Source organism: Lipophrys pholis (genome assembly GCF_963383615.2).
Source record: "Lipophrys pholis genome assembly, chromosome: 6".
Lineage (NCBI taxonomy): Eukaryota > Metazoa > Chordata > Actinopteri > Blenniiformes > Blenniidae > Lipophrys > Lipophrys pholis.
The window spans coordinates 22,563,118-22,583,517 of record NC_137629.1 but is presented as its reverse complement, the minus strand read 5'-3'; the positions used below and the strand labels follow the sequence as shown (position 1 = coordinate 22,583,517).

General features: G+C 42.4%; 1 protein-coding gene across 1 annotated transcript in view; it reads left to right on the top strand.

Moving 5' to 3' along the window:
* LOC308110816 (glutamate receptor 3) overlaps positions 1 to 20,400 on the top strand; it is a gene marked incomplete at its 3' end in the record, with an annotated part of 83,076 nt that overhangs the window by 21,539 nt on the left and 41,137 nt on the right. The window contains exon 3 of the mRNA XM_080465406.1: positions 3,400 to 3,639. Coding sequence (XP_080321532.1) covers positions 3,400 to 3,639 — 240 coding nt within the window. The remainder of the gene's footprint in view (positions 1 to 3,399; positions 3,640 to 20,400) is intronic.

Sequence of the window (20,400 nt, the reverse complement as noted above, 5' to 3'; positions counted from 1 at the left end):
TACTGCTTCAATTAATTGTATGAACTGTTAGACAAACTGTGGTCAGGCCTACATGGCGCACACACACACACACAAACATACATACACACACATCTCGGTGAAACGCGGCGTTTTCGAATCTAATGACGCTTGCGAGGGCTGAAGAACATGAAAGTGCTGGTGGAGATCGAAGAGAACGTTGGCTGCAGACAAATAGCTCCGCTACGGTGCAGAGCTGCGGGACTGGCTGGAAGCTCTGAACCAGTGAGAGCTGATGGTGTGTGCCCACAAAACAGGACCTATCACTGTCTGTGTGGAACACTCATTAACATCACCACCATGAGAGAATATAGAAGGAGCTCAGATCACTCCTCGAGGCATCGCTGTAACACATAAAGCTCTCAACTACAATGAGGTGGTAGCGCTCAAAAGGCTGCAACGCTGGCGTGGGGGCGCAGAGAGATGATGAGGGGCGTGAGTGCAGCAAGACGAGACGGTCTGGACATATCTGTTTATTGACACTCGGGCTTGCTCAAAGCTCAACCTAATAAGCAGAGGACAGCTGAGCGGAGAGAAGGAGAGTGCCAGATCTGCTCTCCCAGGATAGGTTCTGTGTCAGTGCTGGCCCAAATTAAGAGGGAGTGCAGAGGAAACTGGGCCTCGACAAGAGCTGCAACTCCTTCTGGCTCCCATTCAGTGTAGGAGATTGCACCACTCACGCTGCAGCACTTGCCCACAATACCGCTGTCCATCTGTTGATTCACTTATCAAGACGCTGTGTGTGTGTGCACGCATGTGCTCGCGTTTCCACCCGTGCACGGGCCGGCCCTCGTGTGTATGTGAGCACGCGTCGAGCTGTGGCGAAGAACGGACGCTTATACCTTGGAAGAGGTGTCTGTGCCAGGACAGATAGGGAGGGAATAGAATTAAAAAGGATGAGTCAAACCCCACCAGTGACTCCATCTCTCGTTCACACAGCAATTGTGCTTAAGAGATGGACACATAAGTGCTGTCATGTTGACAACTGAGCATCAGAAAAGCTTCAGCAGGTTGTAGTGTCGCACTTCACAAAGACACGCGCATCCTCACGGGCAGAAAGGGAGAAACAAGAAGCACGGTTGTTTATACGTGTGCGATTGCATCTTTAGCACGAGAATGTTGAAGGCACCGAATGCAAACCGTCAGCCTGCTGATGGATTGTTTTCAGTCGGGAAGAATACTAACATCCCTTCTTTAGATCAACATTTAAACAGGCGGCAACGCTCCGGCTGATACATTCCTCTAAACGACTTTGAATGGTTATCCGACAGCCAATCAGAATCAAGCACTCCGTCTCGTCATGGCATACGCCTGGATAGACCCTTCCCCCCCTGTCATCTAACCACTGTACTGGAATATTCAAAGTGTTTACGGATGTTACGAATGCTTGATTACCCAGCGGGAACACTTGAGAGTCAATCAGAATAAGTGAACATTTATTCATGATAGGGTGGGAAAGCAAAACACACCTGTAGCTCTGAATATTAGTTTATGCATTAATGGCTTCTGACTTAATGGAAGTCACCTCTGCCTAACAGTTTACGCTGTCCCACTAGAGTGCGTGATGAATACACAAACAAATGAAAACCGTTTTAAATTTTTTATTTTTTTTCGTCTCTCAAGTAAATGTAAGACACACATGCTGAAAAAAATAAAGAAAGTAAATTGCTCATAGTGCTGAGATATTCATTTCCTGCAGTGCTTGTGAAAAACATTTGAATGATTGTATACACTAACAATTTACTGTTTTATTCCCCAACCTTTACTCGTATCAGTTAAAATTTTTACTGAATAGCTAGTTAAAGACATATTATTTACCTTAGAAGCAGACCTCCAAGGTTGCTTTATTAAAACTCCATTTTGGCCTTTTTTTTTTTTTTTTTTTCTTCTTCTTCTTCTTATTGTAAAGGTTCTGCTCTTATCGGATCTCATTTGTCATCCGAGCGTGGATAAAAGCGGTGTAGGTGTAACTGACACCGTGGCATCAGCTCGCATCGACGTGGGTATAAGGTCATTGAAAGTGATTCAGCATTCACTTTTCACTCGAGGCAGAGAGAGTTGTCTTTTTCTGCTCTTCCGTGGGAGGCAACAGAGGCAGCGACAGGCAGCAGCGGCAACGGCGGCGGCGGCGGCGGCTGCGGCTGCGGCGGCGCTCACAGCAGCTGTGAGTGCTGCAGTGAGTCGTTCACTGTGGATGAGGGAGCAGAGCGATAACTGGTGGGAGCTCCTAGTGGGAGCTGGAGATCCTCGCTGAATGGAGAGACGCTTCTTTCCTGACACTTCATACCAGCACACATATCCACACGCACACACACACACACACACACACACACACACACACACACACACACACACACACGCATGCACTGCTTCCATTTGCCAATGCCGTCTTCTTTGCGCATGGTGCATTGAAGCACATTTGTGTTTGCCAGATGCGGATGAAACAACATTAACCTCCCAACAGCTTTAGGCTATTGTTTTTATTTCATTTATTTCTACCTGATAAAAGAGCAAAATCCACAACAGTGCATCCATAAACCAGTAATCTATGAAACGAATACAAAACTTCTTTGTCCTAACCCACCCTACCTTATCCAAACTCTGCTGGATTAAGGATTAACAGTACTATAATAATGAGTAAGAAGCAGTAGAAGCAGCAGATAAACAGGACAAGACTACATTTATTTTAGTCATAGTGACACTATAGGTGAGTATTGCACTAAAAAAACCTTAAAGATTACAGAATTTTGCATTAATATCAAGGTGTTAACACGGTGTATAAATCACAAAAAATGGGTATCATTTTAGTGTGACTGCCAATTATTCTCGTTACTGAGTAGATCGATCCCAAATTAAGGAAAGTGTTTTTGGAGATTTCACACAATGGTAATAATCTGTGGCCACAGTGGCTTTGCAGTATTTCATTATACTGTTATATCACACCAGTAAAAGCTCACTTCTTTCAAGTCCCAACCCCCACTTCACTTTGGCGTCTGATAATTCTTTCCTCCAATCCGAGATGATGTAACCCTGACGGCATCGCTGGAATTTGAATTTTTCGAGGAATGATGAATGAGCGCTCCATAAAAGAAAACAGCTTTATTTGAAACATAAAACATTGTGACGCTGTATCCGAATATTATAAACAGAACATCACTTCAAGCTGCTGTTAAATATATATCTATATTTATTTTTCAATAATTTCAAAGTGCATGGGATATTTAGAGTGTCATGAACTTTTAATTGGCCATTAGTGGTGGGTCAAATAACTCGAAAGCTCTATCGCATTGAGGGTTCACGTCTGCGAAGTTGCACGCGCGCATTTTGCTGACGGGTGTTTTAACACTGCCGCCCTCTCTCGCCCTCTTCCTCTCTCCGCAGTTTGCTCTCAGTTTTCCCGCGGGGTGTACGCCATCTTCGGATTCTACGACAAGAAGTCCATGAACACCTTGACCTCGTTCTGCGGCGCGCTCCACACCTCCTTTGTCACACCCAGTTACCCCACCGATAATGAGGTGCAGTTTGTCATCCAGATGCGGCCCGCCCTCCGGGGTGCTGTCCTCAGCCTGCTCTCGCACTACAAATGGCAGAAGTTTGTCTACCTCTACGACACGGACCGAGGTAAGTGACAGCGTGAGCCTGAATTACAGCACGGGGCCACATTACAGTGACTCAGGATTGGGGATACACAGCGGGGTTAGCGAAGGATAGATTTATCCCGTAATACTTCATGAAAGCCTTGTAAATGCTTGAACTGTTAACACTGCACTATTTCATACAGTCGTGTGATGTTATGCAAATGTGAAATATGTTCACGGGCCGCTCGTAACACTTGTAATAACGCATTACACTTAAAGAAATGGCGCGCTCTACAAGCTATAACCTTTGGATTTTTCTAACAGTTGGCTGGTTGGTGTCACTTAATCTTCTGTTTAATCGTGTTGTTGATATTGGCTCGTCTTTCATCCGAAATGAGGTATGTCACAGCTGCTACTAAAATGTTTTCCACAGAAATCGGGAGGCTGTGGCTGCCTGTGGGGGCTGCTTATTGTGCTGCATCAATGAGGGGTTTTGTGTAGTTCCCAGATTGCATTGCCTTGTTGACGCTGCGTATATGACAACCTGTCAACATGGCGAAGTGTTCATTTTCTGGGATTTCTAATGTCAAACGAGAAAATGAGCTCATTATCTCTCAATAGAATACTGATCCCCTCCTCCTACAGACTTCAGTTTGCTCACACTGCACCTGGGCAGGAGGGAGGGTTATTTCCAGGAAGTGACAGACAAAGCCGAATTATGTCCTTGTGAGGGTGCCAGATATGAGCAATACATTTTACTGTTGCACTGTACATTGCACTTTGTATTTGCTTTGTTTATTCGCTCATTATAGAAAGGTCCTGAACTGTAGATATGCTTCAAGCCACCAGTCTTTCCCTGCAGCATGCTTTGCACTTTCTTTATTTTTTATGGTCCACTCTCACGCTCCCGCCTCCCTCGGTCTCTTGCTTTAAGGCGGAATATGAAGTGAGCTTTTGCGCAGGGTTTTCTGTCCATGGGTCTGTGGGCCTGTAGGGCCCAGAGCTGAGGGCCTTAATCCTCCACGCAGCCTGCAGATAATACGTGGTTAATTAGGGTCACTCTGACGAGGACACTCATTGGATCTTCCCTGCGGATGCTAGCAACCCACACGTCCTTCAGCACAACCGATACAGCTCCCCCCCCCCCCCCCCCCCCCCCCCCCCCCCCCCCATCCCACTGCTTTTCCACTTCTGTCTGGCAAGTGAGACTGTCTGGGGCAGAGTTTGATACATAGCGGAGGAGGGACAGACAGCCTGAAATACCAGAAAAGAAAGAAAAAAAAAAACAACAACAAGGATGAAATGTTTCAGTGAAGGAGAGAGTGATGATTAGAGGAAAGGGACTTAAGAGGAAGGAGGGACTAAAACGCCAATTTGGTTGAGCAATTAAAGCAACAGCAGGCATGTGTGATTTACACTGTCCGTTACCGGTGTACGGACAATTCCCAGTGTACAGTACATCCCTGTGTGCCGAGACGCATGCCAAGCCACTTTTACCCCTCTCCTTACTGCCAGTGGTGTAAGGCGATCCCTTATTAGTCGGAGGACATTGGCCCCAGGAGGGGATTAAAGTCGTTTATTGATGCACTCCATCCAGCACTTTGGGGGGCTTTGACACTTGGCTCATCAAGCAGACAGATGTGTCAGAGAGCGCCTACCTCCGCTTATCAGGTAGCGCAGCTCCCCTGGCAATATGGACACTGTCTGCTGGCTAAACCACGAGGACTGACATGGGAAAATAGTCTTCAAGGGTGTACGCCTCTTTCTCTTTCCCCTTCTCCTTCATCCCTTCGGCTCTGAAGCAGGAGGTAAACCCCTCATCAAGCCTCCTTCGTTAGCGCTGCCCCATGTTTTCCATTTAAATTCATGAGAAAGTTGGTGACGGCAGACAATACTGAACACCGGAACGGGGGAATTCTCGATGCCCAACACAACGCAACAATGGCTCATTACCTTTTGTCCTGTAGTTCTATATATTATCATTACTCATTGTCATTTACATTATTGTTTGCCTATTACAACACCAATTCAAGCTATTTTCTTGTGTTTTGCGCCAAAAACTAAGTATTCATTTATAATCTAAGCAATTAATGATCCTTATTTATCATCATAAATCTCCATTTATCCATTACTTGGATAGTCTTTTTCCTACTTCTGCTCATTTACCTTTATGTAATGAATTAAAGCTTTGAGAGGGAGGCATTATTGTTTGTTCTGTCGAGAAAATATATGAACCAAGATGAGTTTTAAAGTTTTATTAATGATCAATTTGGGCTATTTTGGACAAATTAAGGATTTCATTTCCTGTGTTTAATGTTTCTGTAAGACTTTATTGTTAACAGCTGCTAAGATCTGTAGGTAATAGTGAAAAAAAAACAACAACAACACAAACCTATCTCCTATCCTATCGAAGCTGTGAACTGATACGATTGTTAGAATTGTACAGTCTGCAGGAGCCTTGAGATCAATCTAGTTAATTTTGCTCACACATTTCTCTGCCTTCCCTCATGTAAAATATTAACTGTTTCAACATGTTAGAATATAATCCTGGTTGTGTATCAATGGAATATTAGATTTTTTTTGGCTCACTCTTGGTTAACACAGCCCTGCAATACCGAATGGTTTTGGATGAAGCTTTGGTAATATAATTTCTAACCAATTCCAGATACGTCTGTTGATAAACAGCAAATTAGAAGAAAACAACCCCAAAATGATGAATTAGCTTCTGCCCACAATTCACCTGTTGCAGGGCATTATTCTCCCCGAGTGCCTTTTTTGCTTTTTAACTTGTGTTTGATAAAAGCATTGATCATCCACAACACTGGAAACAACTTCACAATTCTCCAAACTCTCCTATTAGAGAGGGGAAAAAAAGAACACAGCACTACAGAGAAAAAAGAAAAAAAGCATTCACATAGCTGAGTTCTACCAAGAGGTTTTAGTCAGTCAATAGAAAAGATTAATTACAGCCACACTATTCATTTGGCTCTGTTATTGGACCGGCAAAAAATGCTTTTAGGGGTTGAAGTAGTGCTTTCAGTCGGGGAGTGATGGTCCATATGCTTCAGGCTCAGATGTATTGGAGGGAAATGGAGGGAAATTTGTTCCCTAAATGCCAATATCAGACAGCTGTTTGAAAGCAGACGTTATGATGAAGGAACTGCAGTGGAAGCAAATGGAGCCTCCGTAGGCAGTGTTATACCAGCTTAATAAGTGACTACTCTCCTCTTATCAGAGGTAATATATTGACAAGCTGCCTTATATGTGTGTGTGTGTGCATCACAAAGAAGGAGAGAGAGAGAGAGAGAGAGTTAATATTCGTGTGGGTAGAGAGAGAGAGAGAGAGAGATGAAAGATCCTCACTGATATCACCACTCTTCCCTTTTGATTCTCCCACAAGCACCACATGCGACGAAACGGGAAAAACGGAATATTCCTGCGACACACTTTTCCCAAATCCTGCTTCTTTTTTTTTTTTTTTTTTCAGTTCACATCGGCACTTCGATTTCCCCTTAAAACTGGAGAGGCATAAGGGTGATAGGGTGAAAGTAGATACAGCTTGCCCTTTTGGTTGTGGCGGTCAGGTATGGGCAGATAATTGCCAGGTCTGTGCTGCAGAGACAGATGATTACAGGCTTTATTGTCTCTCCCAGGCACAATCAACCCTGATTCAGCAATCTTACCTCTCCTTGATTTATGAGCCACTCTCTCTTTCCTCTCTTCCCCCCCCCCCCCCCCCCCCCCCCGCTCTATACCTCTTCTTTATATGCTTTCTCTGATGTCCCTCCTTTCTCAGTGTTTACCTTTTAGCTCACTGCGACTGTCATTGTGGACAATTCACAACCTTTTCTTCCTCAAATGGAGCAAAGTGCCCCGGCGTAAGACGGCACCGGGAAACAAACCACAAGCAGTCAGACAATTTGTTGCGCCTTGATGTTAGAAAACAAATTAGAATTTTTCAGGATCGGTTAAGTCGAATCTCAATGCCGCAGTGCTCTCGGTAATTTTTGCAACAACTGGCTGCTGAAGTATACAAAAGCCGGCTTCTCATTATACCTGATGACTGTCGATTTTGCTGGCTGGAATGAGAATTGTCTCTGGCAGCTTTTATCAGCTCTTGCCGGCTAATTAGGATTAGGTTAGCTCCATAAGTAGGTTGGAAACACTGGCTCACTTTTTAATGCTTCCAGCAGAGTCAATTTAAAACAAGAACCCTGTAAAATGGGTTCCAGATATCAACTTAATAGCAAAGCAAATGGTATTGGAGCCACAGCAGCATTTCTCGAGAGAAAAGTCAGCTTTATTATTCCACCTGTTGATTGTCACCATCACCCTTAAAATGGAACAGCATGGGTTGTTATTTTTTATATATAGTACACATCACACACAAGATAAGTCAATATATTAGACAGTTTAAGATGTGATGCCCTTTTTTTTTTTCCAACAGCCACTGCAGTGCTGGGTCCCTATGAAATGCTAACACAAAGCCAAAACATCGAGGAATAAGTCTTTTCCACCATTTTCACTCCGACCAAACAGGGCATCTTTGGGTGGAATCCATTGCGTGTTAATCTCCTTGAATGCAAATAAGCAATCGCTTGCCGCAGCCTCCTCTTCCTCTCGGTATACTGACGCAAGGAAAACATCCCTGTGTCCATGGCAACCAGCATGTTGAAGCACATAGCCGCTACTTAGACTTAAGAAAGCTAAATTGCAAACTATATATGAACTATATAATGGTGACTAATAATCCTGGCAGCTGTATGCAGACTGTTGCTACTCATACTTAAGACAAGTACATTAGCATTATCAACGATACTACACAACATCGGCCTTTGATTATCATCACAGAGTGACTTTACTCATGAGCAAGATCTAAACAGGACATTAAAATGCTCACAGTCACCTCCTCTGGTCTCTGGGGAACAGTTGGTACTGCACAGAGACTGAGTCTTGATTCATGTCCTGAATTGTCCCGACCTAATGTAGAGAAGCAGTCCAATAGAAAATGGTTGGCACATACAGGCTTTTATCTTTACTTGCCGGGACATTGCCGTCATAAATAAAATTAATACAGGCTGGAAGCCTCTGTAGAGACGCATGTCTTTACAGCCCAAACATATTTTCCAAATCCTGGTAAAACTTCTAACTTTTGGATGGAGATACTCAGGAGCACGTAATGTAAATTGTTCTTACTATTACTCAGTAGTAGGGCAATTTACTGAACATGGTTAAGAAATACATAGACTTCTTCCTTCGAGAGCAAAGAAGTACCACATCACAAGATACCATAAAAAAAAGTGATTTCTTTTTCTTTTTCTCAAAAGTCCCCTTTAATGCAAAGACTCCGATGGATAGGCTATGCATAAATACAATATTGCATCTTATATTGTGTCCGTATTGTTAAAGTTTGGATGCAGGGCTATTATTACAATTTGTATGCGATGCCCTTTCAAGCATTTATAGGTTGCATTAAAGTAATGCGATATAATTTATTGGGGGCGATGAGGAGCTTGTAGAGTATTGATCATTAAAAGTTGCTGCTGTGAACCACAGTGAGAAGAATATTGTTACGAACAATGCAAATTCTGGATGTAATCTCACATGCGGTCCTTTATCAAGCTATACTTGTTGTTGTATTCATTACTTCCAGACATTGTGATGATTTCTCTAATAATCATAATATGATAATATGATAATATGATAATGTGATAATATAATTTTAAAGTAAAGTACTTCAGACAAACATAAGTTTACAAGCTTTTAAATCACACAAAATGCTGGCAGATCTATCCAAACTGTCCTCAGTAGAATCTCAGTAATAAAAATACAGTTGCATTTGTGAAGCGAAAGAATCATCACTGTGAAGTGATTTCTTTGCAAAGTATACACTGCACACATTGCATTATAATAATTTGAGACTACACACAATAAAGCAAGTTGGCATAATTTTCCTTATTGAACAGACTGACGTTTATTTCTAATACATTTTGTCATGCTAACTTTTTTCAACAGTACCCATTGCTTAGATATTGGAGTAATGCGTTACGAGGCATCAGGATATTTAATTTCATTCACACCACTTACACTAAAAAACAAGCTTGCATTTCACACATTTGCTGGCCAGTGATTTTTGCTATTAGGAGTAGTATGAAATCACAATTTACCACTCTCTATTGACTTCTTCTCATTAGCGAAAAGCCTTTAAACCCGAATGAAAACTGGCTTTAACATGTTGTCGTAATTATTTCTATGAACTGATTGAAACTTTTCGGTTATGATTACATTTTGGGCAATAGGGGCCATGCTGCTCTTCTAACTGCTAAGAATAAAGACTCATTTACATGCTTGTGCAAACATCTTGTATAATGACTTTGGCTAAGGTTGGTGGAGTTTAAACTCCCACAGATCCAATAAAGAGGATCCAGCTGCAGATAATACCCCAAACTCTTTTAGTACCCAGTTGTATTCACTCCGGCTGCATTAATACAATGAATTTGATGAACGAGGTATTGTTCATGCAGGCTACAACCCCTCAATATTAGGCTGTGCTCAGATACATGGAGCCTTAATGCTTTGTTGCTATGCAGATGGACTTTCTTTTTTAAACAGACAACAAACTTCTATTTATTTTTGCATCTTTAGCCTTGGCGGTACTGCCAAATCACTTTAAATGTAACATATAGTTGTAAGACTAAAGCTTCCCAGACCCGCTTACAGTTTAAAAGGAGGACCTGTTTGGAAAAAGGTTATCAAAGGGTCAGGCGTGTATTCCTGCTGCCTTCATTCATCCTGTCAGCCTTTACATCACCGCACTCCCCCTTTCATTTTGTGTTTTTTTTCCCCCAGTTCTGTCCTTGATCTCTGCACAGACATGAAGAAGAAAAAACATGAATGAAGACATAAATTTAGCTTTCCACTGACGTTTCGTGAGTGCCATTCCGCAGTTAGTCTGCGTGGGGCTGCCACCTTTTAAATCTGCCACAGTGTTGTGGGACATGAGGAATTCAGCCTGCTCCTGCAGCGTCCAGTGCCAGGCTAAGACGCAGATGACATATTGAGAACAACGCCTGTCCTCCTGCTGTCTCTTTCCATCATTTTCTCCACAAATCAATATTCTGAATGGGATCCGGTCAGAATCAAAGCGATCCAACGTGTGGCTGCGGGAAGGAAAGCAAAGAGTCGTTCACTTTCGCCATCTTGCTGCTGACAGTTGAAACCACGATGGGAATTGTGCTCCATGCCATAGCCTCATTATTGCACCAGGACCTTAAATGTTCTTTGAATAAAATCTGCCAGGTTGAAGCTGTACTCCGGCACTTGGTCTTAAAATATCTCCAGGGTATTCTTTCATTTGCTCCCTCAATATTTCCAATGACCACAACTATGGCTGAGTCAATTCAGCAAGTCTGCCTGGAACAATAAGAAGCATGCAGAGTATTGATCATTAAAAGTTGCTGCAGTGTCTGGAATCATGGTGGGAAGAAGATTTGGTACTCTACAAATTCTGCACATAATCTCACATGCAGTCCTTGTTGGACTTGCCTGTTTGTTTTATTCATTACTTACAGATATTATGATTAGATTAAAATGAAATAGTACTGCAGACAAACATAATTTATCACAAGAAAGCCCTTATAGTGTACTTAATGCTAGCAGAAAATGAGCTACACCCAAGCTGTCCTCAGGAGAAATATATTGACTTTCTGAAAAAAAAAAAAGAAGAAGAAGAAATAAAAGAACGTTACTTGCTCCTTCATTATCACTGAGGCAGCTGTCTCCCAGACAACAGTCTGAACCAAAACCCAAATCAAACAAGCCGATCTGGAATCCCGATTATTGAAGCAGTGATGAGCTTCTGATATTTAAAAACATTTCAATTGATAGAAATAAATTGTCCTTCATAAAAAGGAATACCTTGTAGTTCAGTGCTCTTCATTATAAAATGTGCTTGTGCTTGCTTTTTTTCCCCCGTTTTAAAATATGCTTCAACTCAAACCAAGTCAAAGTCAGATTAAAGTTAAGGGAGTAAGAACTCATCAACGGGCCTGATTTACTAAGATTCTGTGTGAAACGGGTTGCATTGCACAAATATAGATGACGCTTTCAGTTCACAGGCATTTTGTGGGTGATCAGCTAAGAATAACACCATGAGGGGAATCACATGCGAGGGTTTAGTGTGCATTACTCTGCGTTTACACAACATTGAGACGATCTAAATACTATCAGTTCCATGTTTCTTTGGGTTCACCGTGGAGCGACTGGATGGAGCTGAGCCCCCACGAGCAGAAAACTAATGTCACACCATGGAGTTGAGAGGGTTGGTGCACAAAGTTACCAAACATACCCGGTGGTTACAGTAAATGGATCTGAACGTGGGGGCAGTACGCAAAGTCAAAGTTGCCTGACCAGACGTTCAGAAAACATTTCAGACAAATGTAATAAAGCTGACAACACAGGAAATATTCACGGATAAAATATGCAAATGAAAGTTGATGGCAGGCCAGCTGAGGAAATGCTTCTTACTACGGTAACAGAAGCATATCCACTGTCAGATAAAGTGATCGACACCTCCCTTTCAAATGTGTTACGTAGAAACCCAATAATAAACCATGCTATTGAGTTCAGACATTGTGAATCGCATTGTGCATTGTACACTATTTAATTATAACTTAAAACTCCTCCAAGTATTTTACACAATCTGCTCATCATGCCATAAATGCATGAAATAGTGTGTTATTTGGAAGTCAGTCACATATGTGTTACTTGATTTTTTTTTTTTTTTTTTTTTTTTTGTAGACCTTTGGTTGATTATGTCCTAAATGAATATGAATAACTAAGTAATTTTGAAAATGTCTAAATAGATACTTTATGCCTCTAAGTGTGGATTCTTTAGGTTTCACTGACTTGTTGTCTCAGTCGGAGGATGCTGACACTATGTGACAGAAAATGACTGAGTGGAACAAGCGTGACAGTGACAGAGCACTCGCTCACACTGCTGACATGTTGCCTGTGTGAAGCGAAGGGTTTCTGTAATACACGAGTAACAGGGCAGCTGGAGTCTCACACAGCCGCACTGATTTCAGCTTTTGGAGCTTGAATGTTCCGAATCAGAGCTGCTGTGGTGGACTTCATTAACATTTTGAAAGGCTAATGTTTCCACTAACAACCATCCCTACAGTCCCAGCCCACTTACAGGAGTGTATCAAACTTTCATTTTCATCTTTGGCCAGAGGTGTAACACATCTTTATTTTTATCTGTCATTTTGTTTGACTTTTTTTTTTTTTTCCAAGCCAATTGCCCTCCTGTGTTGACATCTCACTCTCAGTTTATTGGTTAATAAAGCCATGCCTCTTGTCTATGTCCAGCAAAAGATGTCCTTTTGTTTGGGAATAAATGTGTTTTTGATGAGCAGAGCTGTGTTTGTATGATAGCACTGTTTGGCTGATTACTTGTTTTTTTTTTAAGGGAACATATGAGTATTCTGAATGCTTATTACTTCAATTAGTTAAAAAGCATTCTTAAGCAAAAAAAACAAAAGCAAAAAAAAAACTGTTTGATTGATGTTATTCTGGCTGCATTGAAAAATAAAGTTTCTCTTTGTGATAAGCCTTCATAATTCACCACAGACAGTCAAAGAGGCAGTGGCTCCTGGCCTGGCACAACTTGCAGGCCGATGTGCCAACAGGGCCAGGAGGCTTGTGGATGGGAAGATTGGATGACCGCACACAGTTAGCCCCATCTCTTCTAGTTGCTGCCAAGCTGCAGCAGATAGAAAGACAGAAAGACAGATATGATGGGAGGGTGTGCGATCAGCCAGACTCAGACGTAATGTAACTAAAGCGAACTTTGCTCCCTGTTCTTCAGCAATCCCTCTAATTGGCTGTCCAGAGACGGTTGCCTTTGGACCCGAAAAAAGAGTCAAACAATAAATGCCTCCCGCTGCTCTCCTGGATGCCTTTGATGGCACACCAAGTCAAGTCGCCCCTTTAATTTGATTGCAGTGGCTTGGTATTGCTTTTGCCGTTGTGCACAACATAACAAATCAATGTGATGGAGTGCTAAACGCACTAAGGACAGTCCAGACTGAAGTGTTTCAACACACGAGGGACGGGAAACACTGTGCTGTTGTTTTGTCTTCTCCCCCAATGCCCACTGAAGAAGGTGTAGTTCGTGTGCACACTCTCTGTGGATATGTGGTGTATCTCTTAGCCGGCAGCGGCGTGCAGACGCCTGGACAGACAAACTATCAGCTCTCCCCTCTCTCGTTTTATCATACAAGTAATCTGTATGCCATTCTGACACAATTCACACAAATGATGCCGAGTCAAGTGCAATATTGTCACCCGCAGTTGTTGATTTAGGCTCTCTGCTCACAATGTGAGATAATAAGTAAGAATGCCAGCTCACTACTGCAACCACGTCTATATCATAGGCCGCAGTCTGTTTCCTTAGCTTTGTGGTCTCATCACAGCCTCTATAATGGCACATCAGCTGCACCCAGCTGAGACTTTACACAAACACACACACACACACACCCACCCACGTATGCCCCTTGTGCTTTAGTGGCCCTCTTCTTCGTAGCGGCTTCATAACAGCTAAATTATGCATGCATCAGGAGAATAAATCAGCTTGGACACGCTGACAAGAAAGGGCACATCAGAGGAGCCATAAAATGCCCAAGAAAATAATATTAAAGAAATATGGATGAAACTGTGCATCACGAGCATTCTTTGCCTCCTTTTATTTTGCAAACATAAACTGGTGTCACTCCCAAAGTGACTTGGCAATATACAGGTAGTCCGACCTGCAGCAGAAGCCTCCGTAGCTCAGTAAACCCCCCTCTCGACAAAAAACTACAAGTCAAGCACCTGTACCTTAAAAAATGCAGTATGAGAGCCATCGTCTGTCACAATAAGCACACAATAAACCACCATGCTCTCTCTGTGTCCTCTTAACTGAACCTGGAATAAAGCCATTTTACCACCTACCCACTGCTAGCTTCAGCAGCCATGAAATTACTGCTGGGAGCTCCTTTTTTTTTCATTATAGCAAAATGTCCTGGCCTTTGCTTCGAGCAGCCGTAGAAGAGGTAGATTGCTTTGATGTCACAGGGCCAATTTGTTTGTTAGAAATAACACATAAAATATATATGTCATCCTCGAGAGTAAACACACAAGAGGAATAAGATTTGAATTTTTCTTTTATTTATTTTTCCCTATGTTTCTCTTTTTTTGTCGTCTTTCTTTCTGCTTCGGCTGATTAGCTCTCAAGCTGCCCAGAGACTCTTTTGGCAACTTTTGTGCAGCCGCATGATCAATTCCTTTAAGACGGATACAAACAAACACTCACACACACACACCACATACGCAGATACCGGTCTGTATGTGCATCAGTACGCATGCTCTCCCGCCTGTATACAGTATGTGCAGATATGTCACAGTATGCAGCGTGAGCGAGAGGAAACAACAAAGACCGACAGGGAGAGATGGAGGAGCTCTGGAATGTCTGTGGGTGTTAAAGCGCCTCTCTCCTCCCTCCTGCATGTATGCACTTCTAAAGATACAGACGGCATGCTGCTTCTGTTTGATTTGACATGTGCTGTCTTTTTGATTAGGACAACACTTGGCAGGAAAACTGTTTTGGTTATAGGCCGACTGTAAATACCACATCAAAGCCTTGGCTACACATTTTTTTTTGGGCTACTTTGGCATTCCCTCCACCGTGAACGCTTCTTCTCCGCCATGGCTGTAAATGTCTAAAGCATTATTTTCCCATCGGCAAAAAAGGAAAAGAGAAGCCTTGGCTGTAGCCGGAGCTGATTTCACATATATTTTTTCTTTAGATTACATAAATTGAATCGATCTGTTTTCGGAGTCCTTTTTTTTTTTCTTCCTTTCTCACTATTAATTGTCTTTCTCAAAGATACTTCTCTTGCCTTTGAAGCTGCTGCATATTTCTCCCACAGGCAACAATTGGACATCGATTTGACTCCTTGTGTTCGATGTTGCCGTATACAGTTCACTGGTGAAGTCAAGAGCACAGGTCATGTAATGCAGCAGTCCATTTTATACAAGCTGTGGGCCTCTGCCAGATAATAGTAATGGTAGGAGATATAAAGCTTTCCTCCTAAGCCCGAGATTTTGATCTCCACTGCACAAACACCGGAGGGATCCTCTGAGCGTAGTGAGCATATTTAGCCCAGAGGCAAACACTCACCAGGCCCTAAATATTGCAAGTATTTATTCTGGCTTCCTCACAAGACAATGAAGACAAAACATCTCGGGGAATATTGATGAATTAGCCCATATATAGAGATACAGTTAATGAAGAGTGAGATTCTGACACCTTGAGAGTTTTAAATAATCACCTGTATTCTCCATGTGGTGACGGCAGCCCAGATATGTCACGTCAGCAGCTCCCAGCTTGTTCCAAGGCCACGTTTTCATGAAAATAGATGTACCTGTCTTCTTTTATCCAAGCGCATGTTTCCCAAATATAAACAGTATTAGTCTACCTACACATGCACATGTTTTTTTGGTTTTTTTTACCTATTAAATTAATTTTGTGGACATCAGAGCATGATATGTACAGACATGTGTTTAACTAGCTGCACAATCTTCATTTTATATGGTCCATATGTTTTTTTTTACTACTCTGTTAAACGGGATTAAATGGCAATAAAAAAAATAAATAAAAAAAACTTCCTCCAGCTGTATCCATATGTGCAGGAAGTTGTTTCCCGTGTTTGAGACATTGTGCTCTGCCTGTGTAATCATGATAGAGCCGAATACAATTCTAAAACCTCAAAAAATCTGGAAAGAAGAGTTTAAATACGACGATCTGCATGAGTGAGGACCTCAACTTAGAAACATGTACACACTCAAACACTCATGATTAGTTTTATTTCTCTATTTCTTCTAAACTGTGCACCAAAGCAACCTTCCAATTGTGAATCAAAAACCTTATCTTTGTGGTTTCATTTAGTTTCTGATGCCCTATGAGACTCGACACAGTATTCAGCAGGACGTTTCAGCCCACCGGAGACCCTCATTTACCAGAGGATTGGCAAGATGGAGGGGAAGGCTGCCCCATTTAATGTCGGCTCAACTGCTATCGCCTGTTTCTCATGTGTGCCCCTCAGATTGTTATCCCCCAGAAATGGGCTGGGATCATACTTTCTTGGCTGTGTGTTAGCTGCTTCAGCTGATTGCGATTCACTGTATTTACTGCGTAGCCTGATAACAGTGACTTATTTACTTACATTTTATTATTTGATTAGATTAGTAGATTAGGCTGTGGAGTGATGTGGATTATTCTAATGCCAGTGATAATACAGTGTAACGTTACAGCGTAATGTGAGCAACTGATATGGCTGCACCTCTGAAGCTGACAGTCGATCGTAACTAATGCTGAGGTGTATGCTTTGAGGAATTTGCAATATTTCTCTAAATTGCCTTGTTAGCCCGGATCAGCTGCGCGATAGGAACAACGGGAAAGGAGGAGGAGGAAGAGGAGGAGAGAGAGAGAGAGAGTCAGAAGGAGGCCTGTGACTCTCTGCACCGAACCCTAATGAGAGGCAGGGAACCAAAGGAGCTGGGCAATGAGATTAGATGCAACTCAATTCAATTACTGCTGAGCCGCCACGGGTGACGCTTCAAAACTCATCCTGTTAAGATCCAGCTCACAGACGAAGGAGAGGACTGCAGCTCTCATTCAGCCACTGTACGCTACACTGCCACAACATCTCATTCGCAACACTTGTGATTTATAAGCGCACCGGGCGTCTTTGGGCCCCGTCTGGATTTCATAGTGGGAAAATGCAGAAATAATTGAGTGTGCACCCATCGCAATGGCTTATACACCGGTCCACAAACTGTACATCTGTTTTAAGAGCACGTTTAAGATTAAAGAGCAACTTAATACTGCATTCCAGCTGGAAAACACCCCATTCACCCCAGTGAATTCAGACAGAGTCACAACATTATCACTCTGCCCTTGCAGTTACCCCGCCGCCACAAGCCCTCCTACTTCCCTCTCCGCGCTCAAAGATACTTTCTCCAGCATACATTTCACTCCCCGCATAAAAACTCTGAATGATGTTCGTTTCAATCGCCGCTTTTTGTGAAGATGCCCATTGCACCCCAGCATAGGAGAGGTTGTTACAAGCAAATGTAGTTCAAATTACTCCCACATCACAGTCAAGCCTGTAGAATTAGAGAAGTAGGCAAACAGCTGGACCTTTGTACAGCGCTTCAACGTTACAGCATTACAAGTAACACCATAATACATTCAAGGAGGTCTTAACCTTTGTTAGAACATATATTCTGATGACACAGCAGAATTTATGACCAATTTACTAAACTAAAGAAAATCAGGATTGCAGGTTGCCACCACAACTCTGTCTTAAGTTTTCACTCAATTATTATTTTTAGCCTCGATGAATAAAGTCTGACAACAATTCACTGGATAATAAAGAGCTGATGTCAATTGCAAAAACTATTATAAAACAGACTTTGCATCAGCGTATAATGTTCTCAACACTTGTCCTTTATCAGTTAAATACTATAAGGAATACTTGTACTGGACCTTCAATCATCATGTAACAATAAACGTTCTGTGACAAAAGTTTGGTTGGGTTGAAGTTCACACTTGAACCTCCCGGAGTGATTAGCGTAATCTACATAGAATAGAAAATATTGTACACAGTTTAAAGATCAGTATTCGCTCTTTAGCCAAACAAACTGTGCTGTGATGTGATTTGTTGTTGTTCACTAGGAATCACATGAACTAAAGAGCTCTGAAGGAAATTAACTGATGTGCACAAGTAGGAGACATAGTTAACAGAGGTCAGAGGGACAGCAAAACAGACACTAGTAGTTAAGAGAATAAAAGAAAGATGGAGGTGGTTTGGACATGGGCTGAGGAGAGATAGTTGATATATTAGACGCAGAATGTTGGAGATGGAGCTCCCAGGCAGGAGAAGAGGAAGACCTCAGAGAAGATTCATGTAGTGAAGAACGACATGGAGATGATTGGTGTAACTCCAGAGGAGGCAGATAATCCACTGTGGCAATCCCTGAAGGGAGCAGCTGAACAATAAAATAGAAGATTTAGTCTGATTATGCAGACTGGATTAACTGTTTCATTCCATAGAAAAACAGCAAAAAGCCTGAGCGCTTGCCTTTATAAGAGAAAAAACCCCCATCCTACCTGTAGTTTCAATAATCAGGTTTTGCTCATTCCATCAGATTACTTTTCAGATATCGTCTGGTTCCTCAGCACAGTTTTCTTAGCCACAGTTCAGCTCGTCAGTCACATCCTGCCCCCAGACAAGATGAGTGTCTCCTGTGTCCCGACACTGCCTCTGTCATAATTACAGCAGTAACTGGAGGTCATCATAAATCCTGACTGCTGGCCACAGTATTGAGCTGGACTTTAATGCCACATATTTATGGGACTGATCAAGGAAGACGGCAACAATTCAATTTGGCTGACAACCTTCAAATATGCTGTCATAACCTACAAACCATAGAAGACCCGCATGTCTGCTGAAAGATTCCAAACTGGCTTAGAGAGAGGGTGTTGTGGGTTCAAAATCCAGGAATGGCTGAGTGTGTTTTCTCTGGAAACTTGCATGTGAGGTTAATTGCTGATCCTAAATTGCCCAGAGATCTTGATCATTCTGATCAGCACAATAAAGAGGTATGGACAGATTTTTTTGAGGGTATAGTATATCCATCCATGAAGCGGCTGTGGCTCGGTTGGTCGAGTGATAATCTCCGAATTGGAAGGTTGCAGGTTCGATTCCCCGTGTATGGATTGAGTGCCTTGCGCGGCAGCCGCCTCCACCGGTGTGTGAATGGGTGAATGTGATTAGCTGTGTAAATTACTTTAGGGACTGCTGAAGCGGTGGAAAAGTGCTAAATCAGGTGAAATCCGTTTACCATCCATCTTCTAAACCACTTCCTGCAGCTCAGGGTCACAGTGGGTTTTTGACTGGGGACGCTCTGGACAGGTCGCCATCATGAGATAAACAGTCACACGCACATCAGGTCAATTTAGACTCAACTAAATGCTTTGGGACTGTGGCAGAAAACCTAGGCATGGGAGAACATGCAAACTCACAACCAGACTCTTACTGGGGAAATTCGAGGGAAAAATGGAGGAAGAACAACTAAATTATTACATATGAAGTATTTCAATGTGTAACTAAAGTGTACCTCGTGTTTCACAATGAGAAAAAGCATCCATATGCATGCAGTACAATTAGAGTAAAGCATGCCCCCCTCCCCCCGTTAATATCACTCTGAATGTGGATACACATACACCACAAAAGGTACTGTACTTTTTATTCTGTTTCTATGTTTACCTTCCGTCGGGTGACAAACAACAGCGAGCCGCATGTGAGAGGCCTCCCCTCCCAGTTCGATGGCATGATCATTGCTGAGGAGCATAATCAGCAAAAGTCGCCGCATGCTACTGCGTTTGTACCAGAGGGATTTATAGGTGGTGATAAGGAAACCTTGTTGTTGTCTTTCATTATTTATGTAGTCGACTGTATTACATTTTCTCATGCTACAGAGCTGTGAGCCTAATGTCGGTGAGGAGATGTGTGGGATTTATAGCTTTTCTTCATGTAGCGAATAAATTCCACTATCAAAAGCATTTATGGGGGTCTCCGGAGCTGTTAAGGAAAATGAATTCATTGATTAGCTGAAACTGGAAGCACTGGTCCTCGAAAGGCAAGCAGCAGAGGTAAATCTTTGAAGGAATAACAATATGATGAATTATTTGTACTTG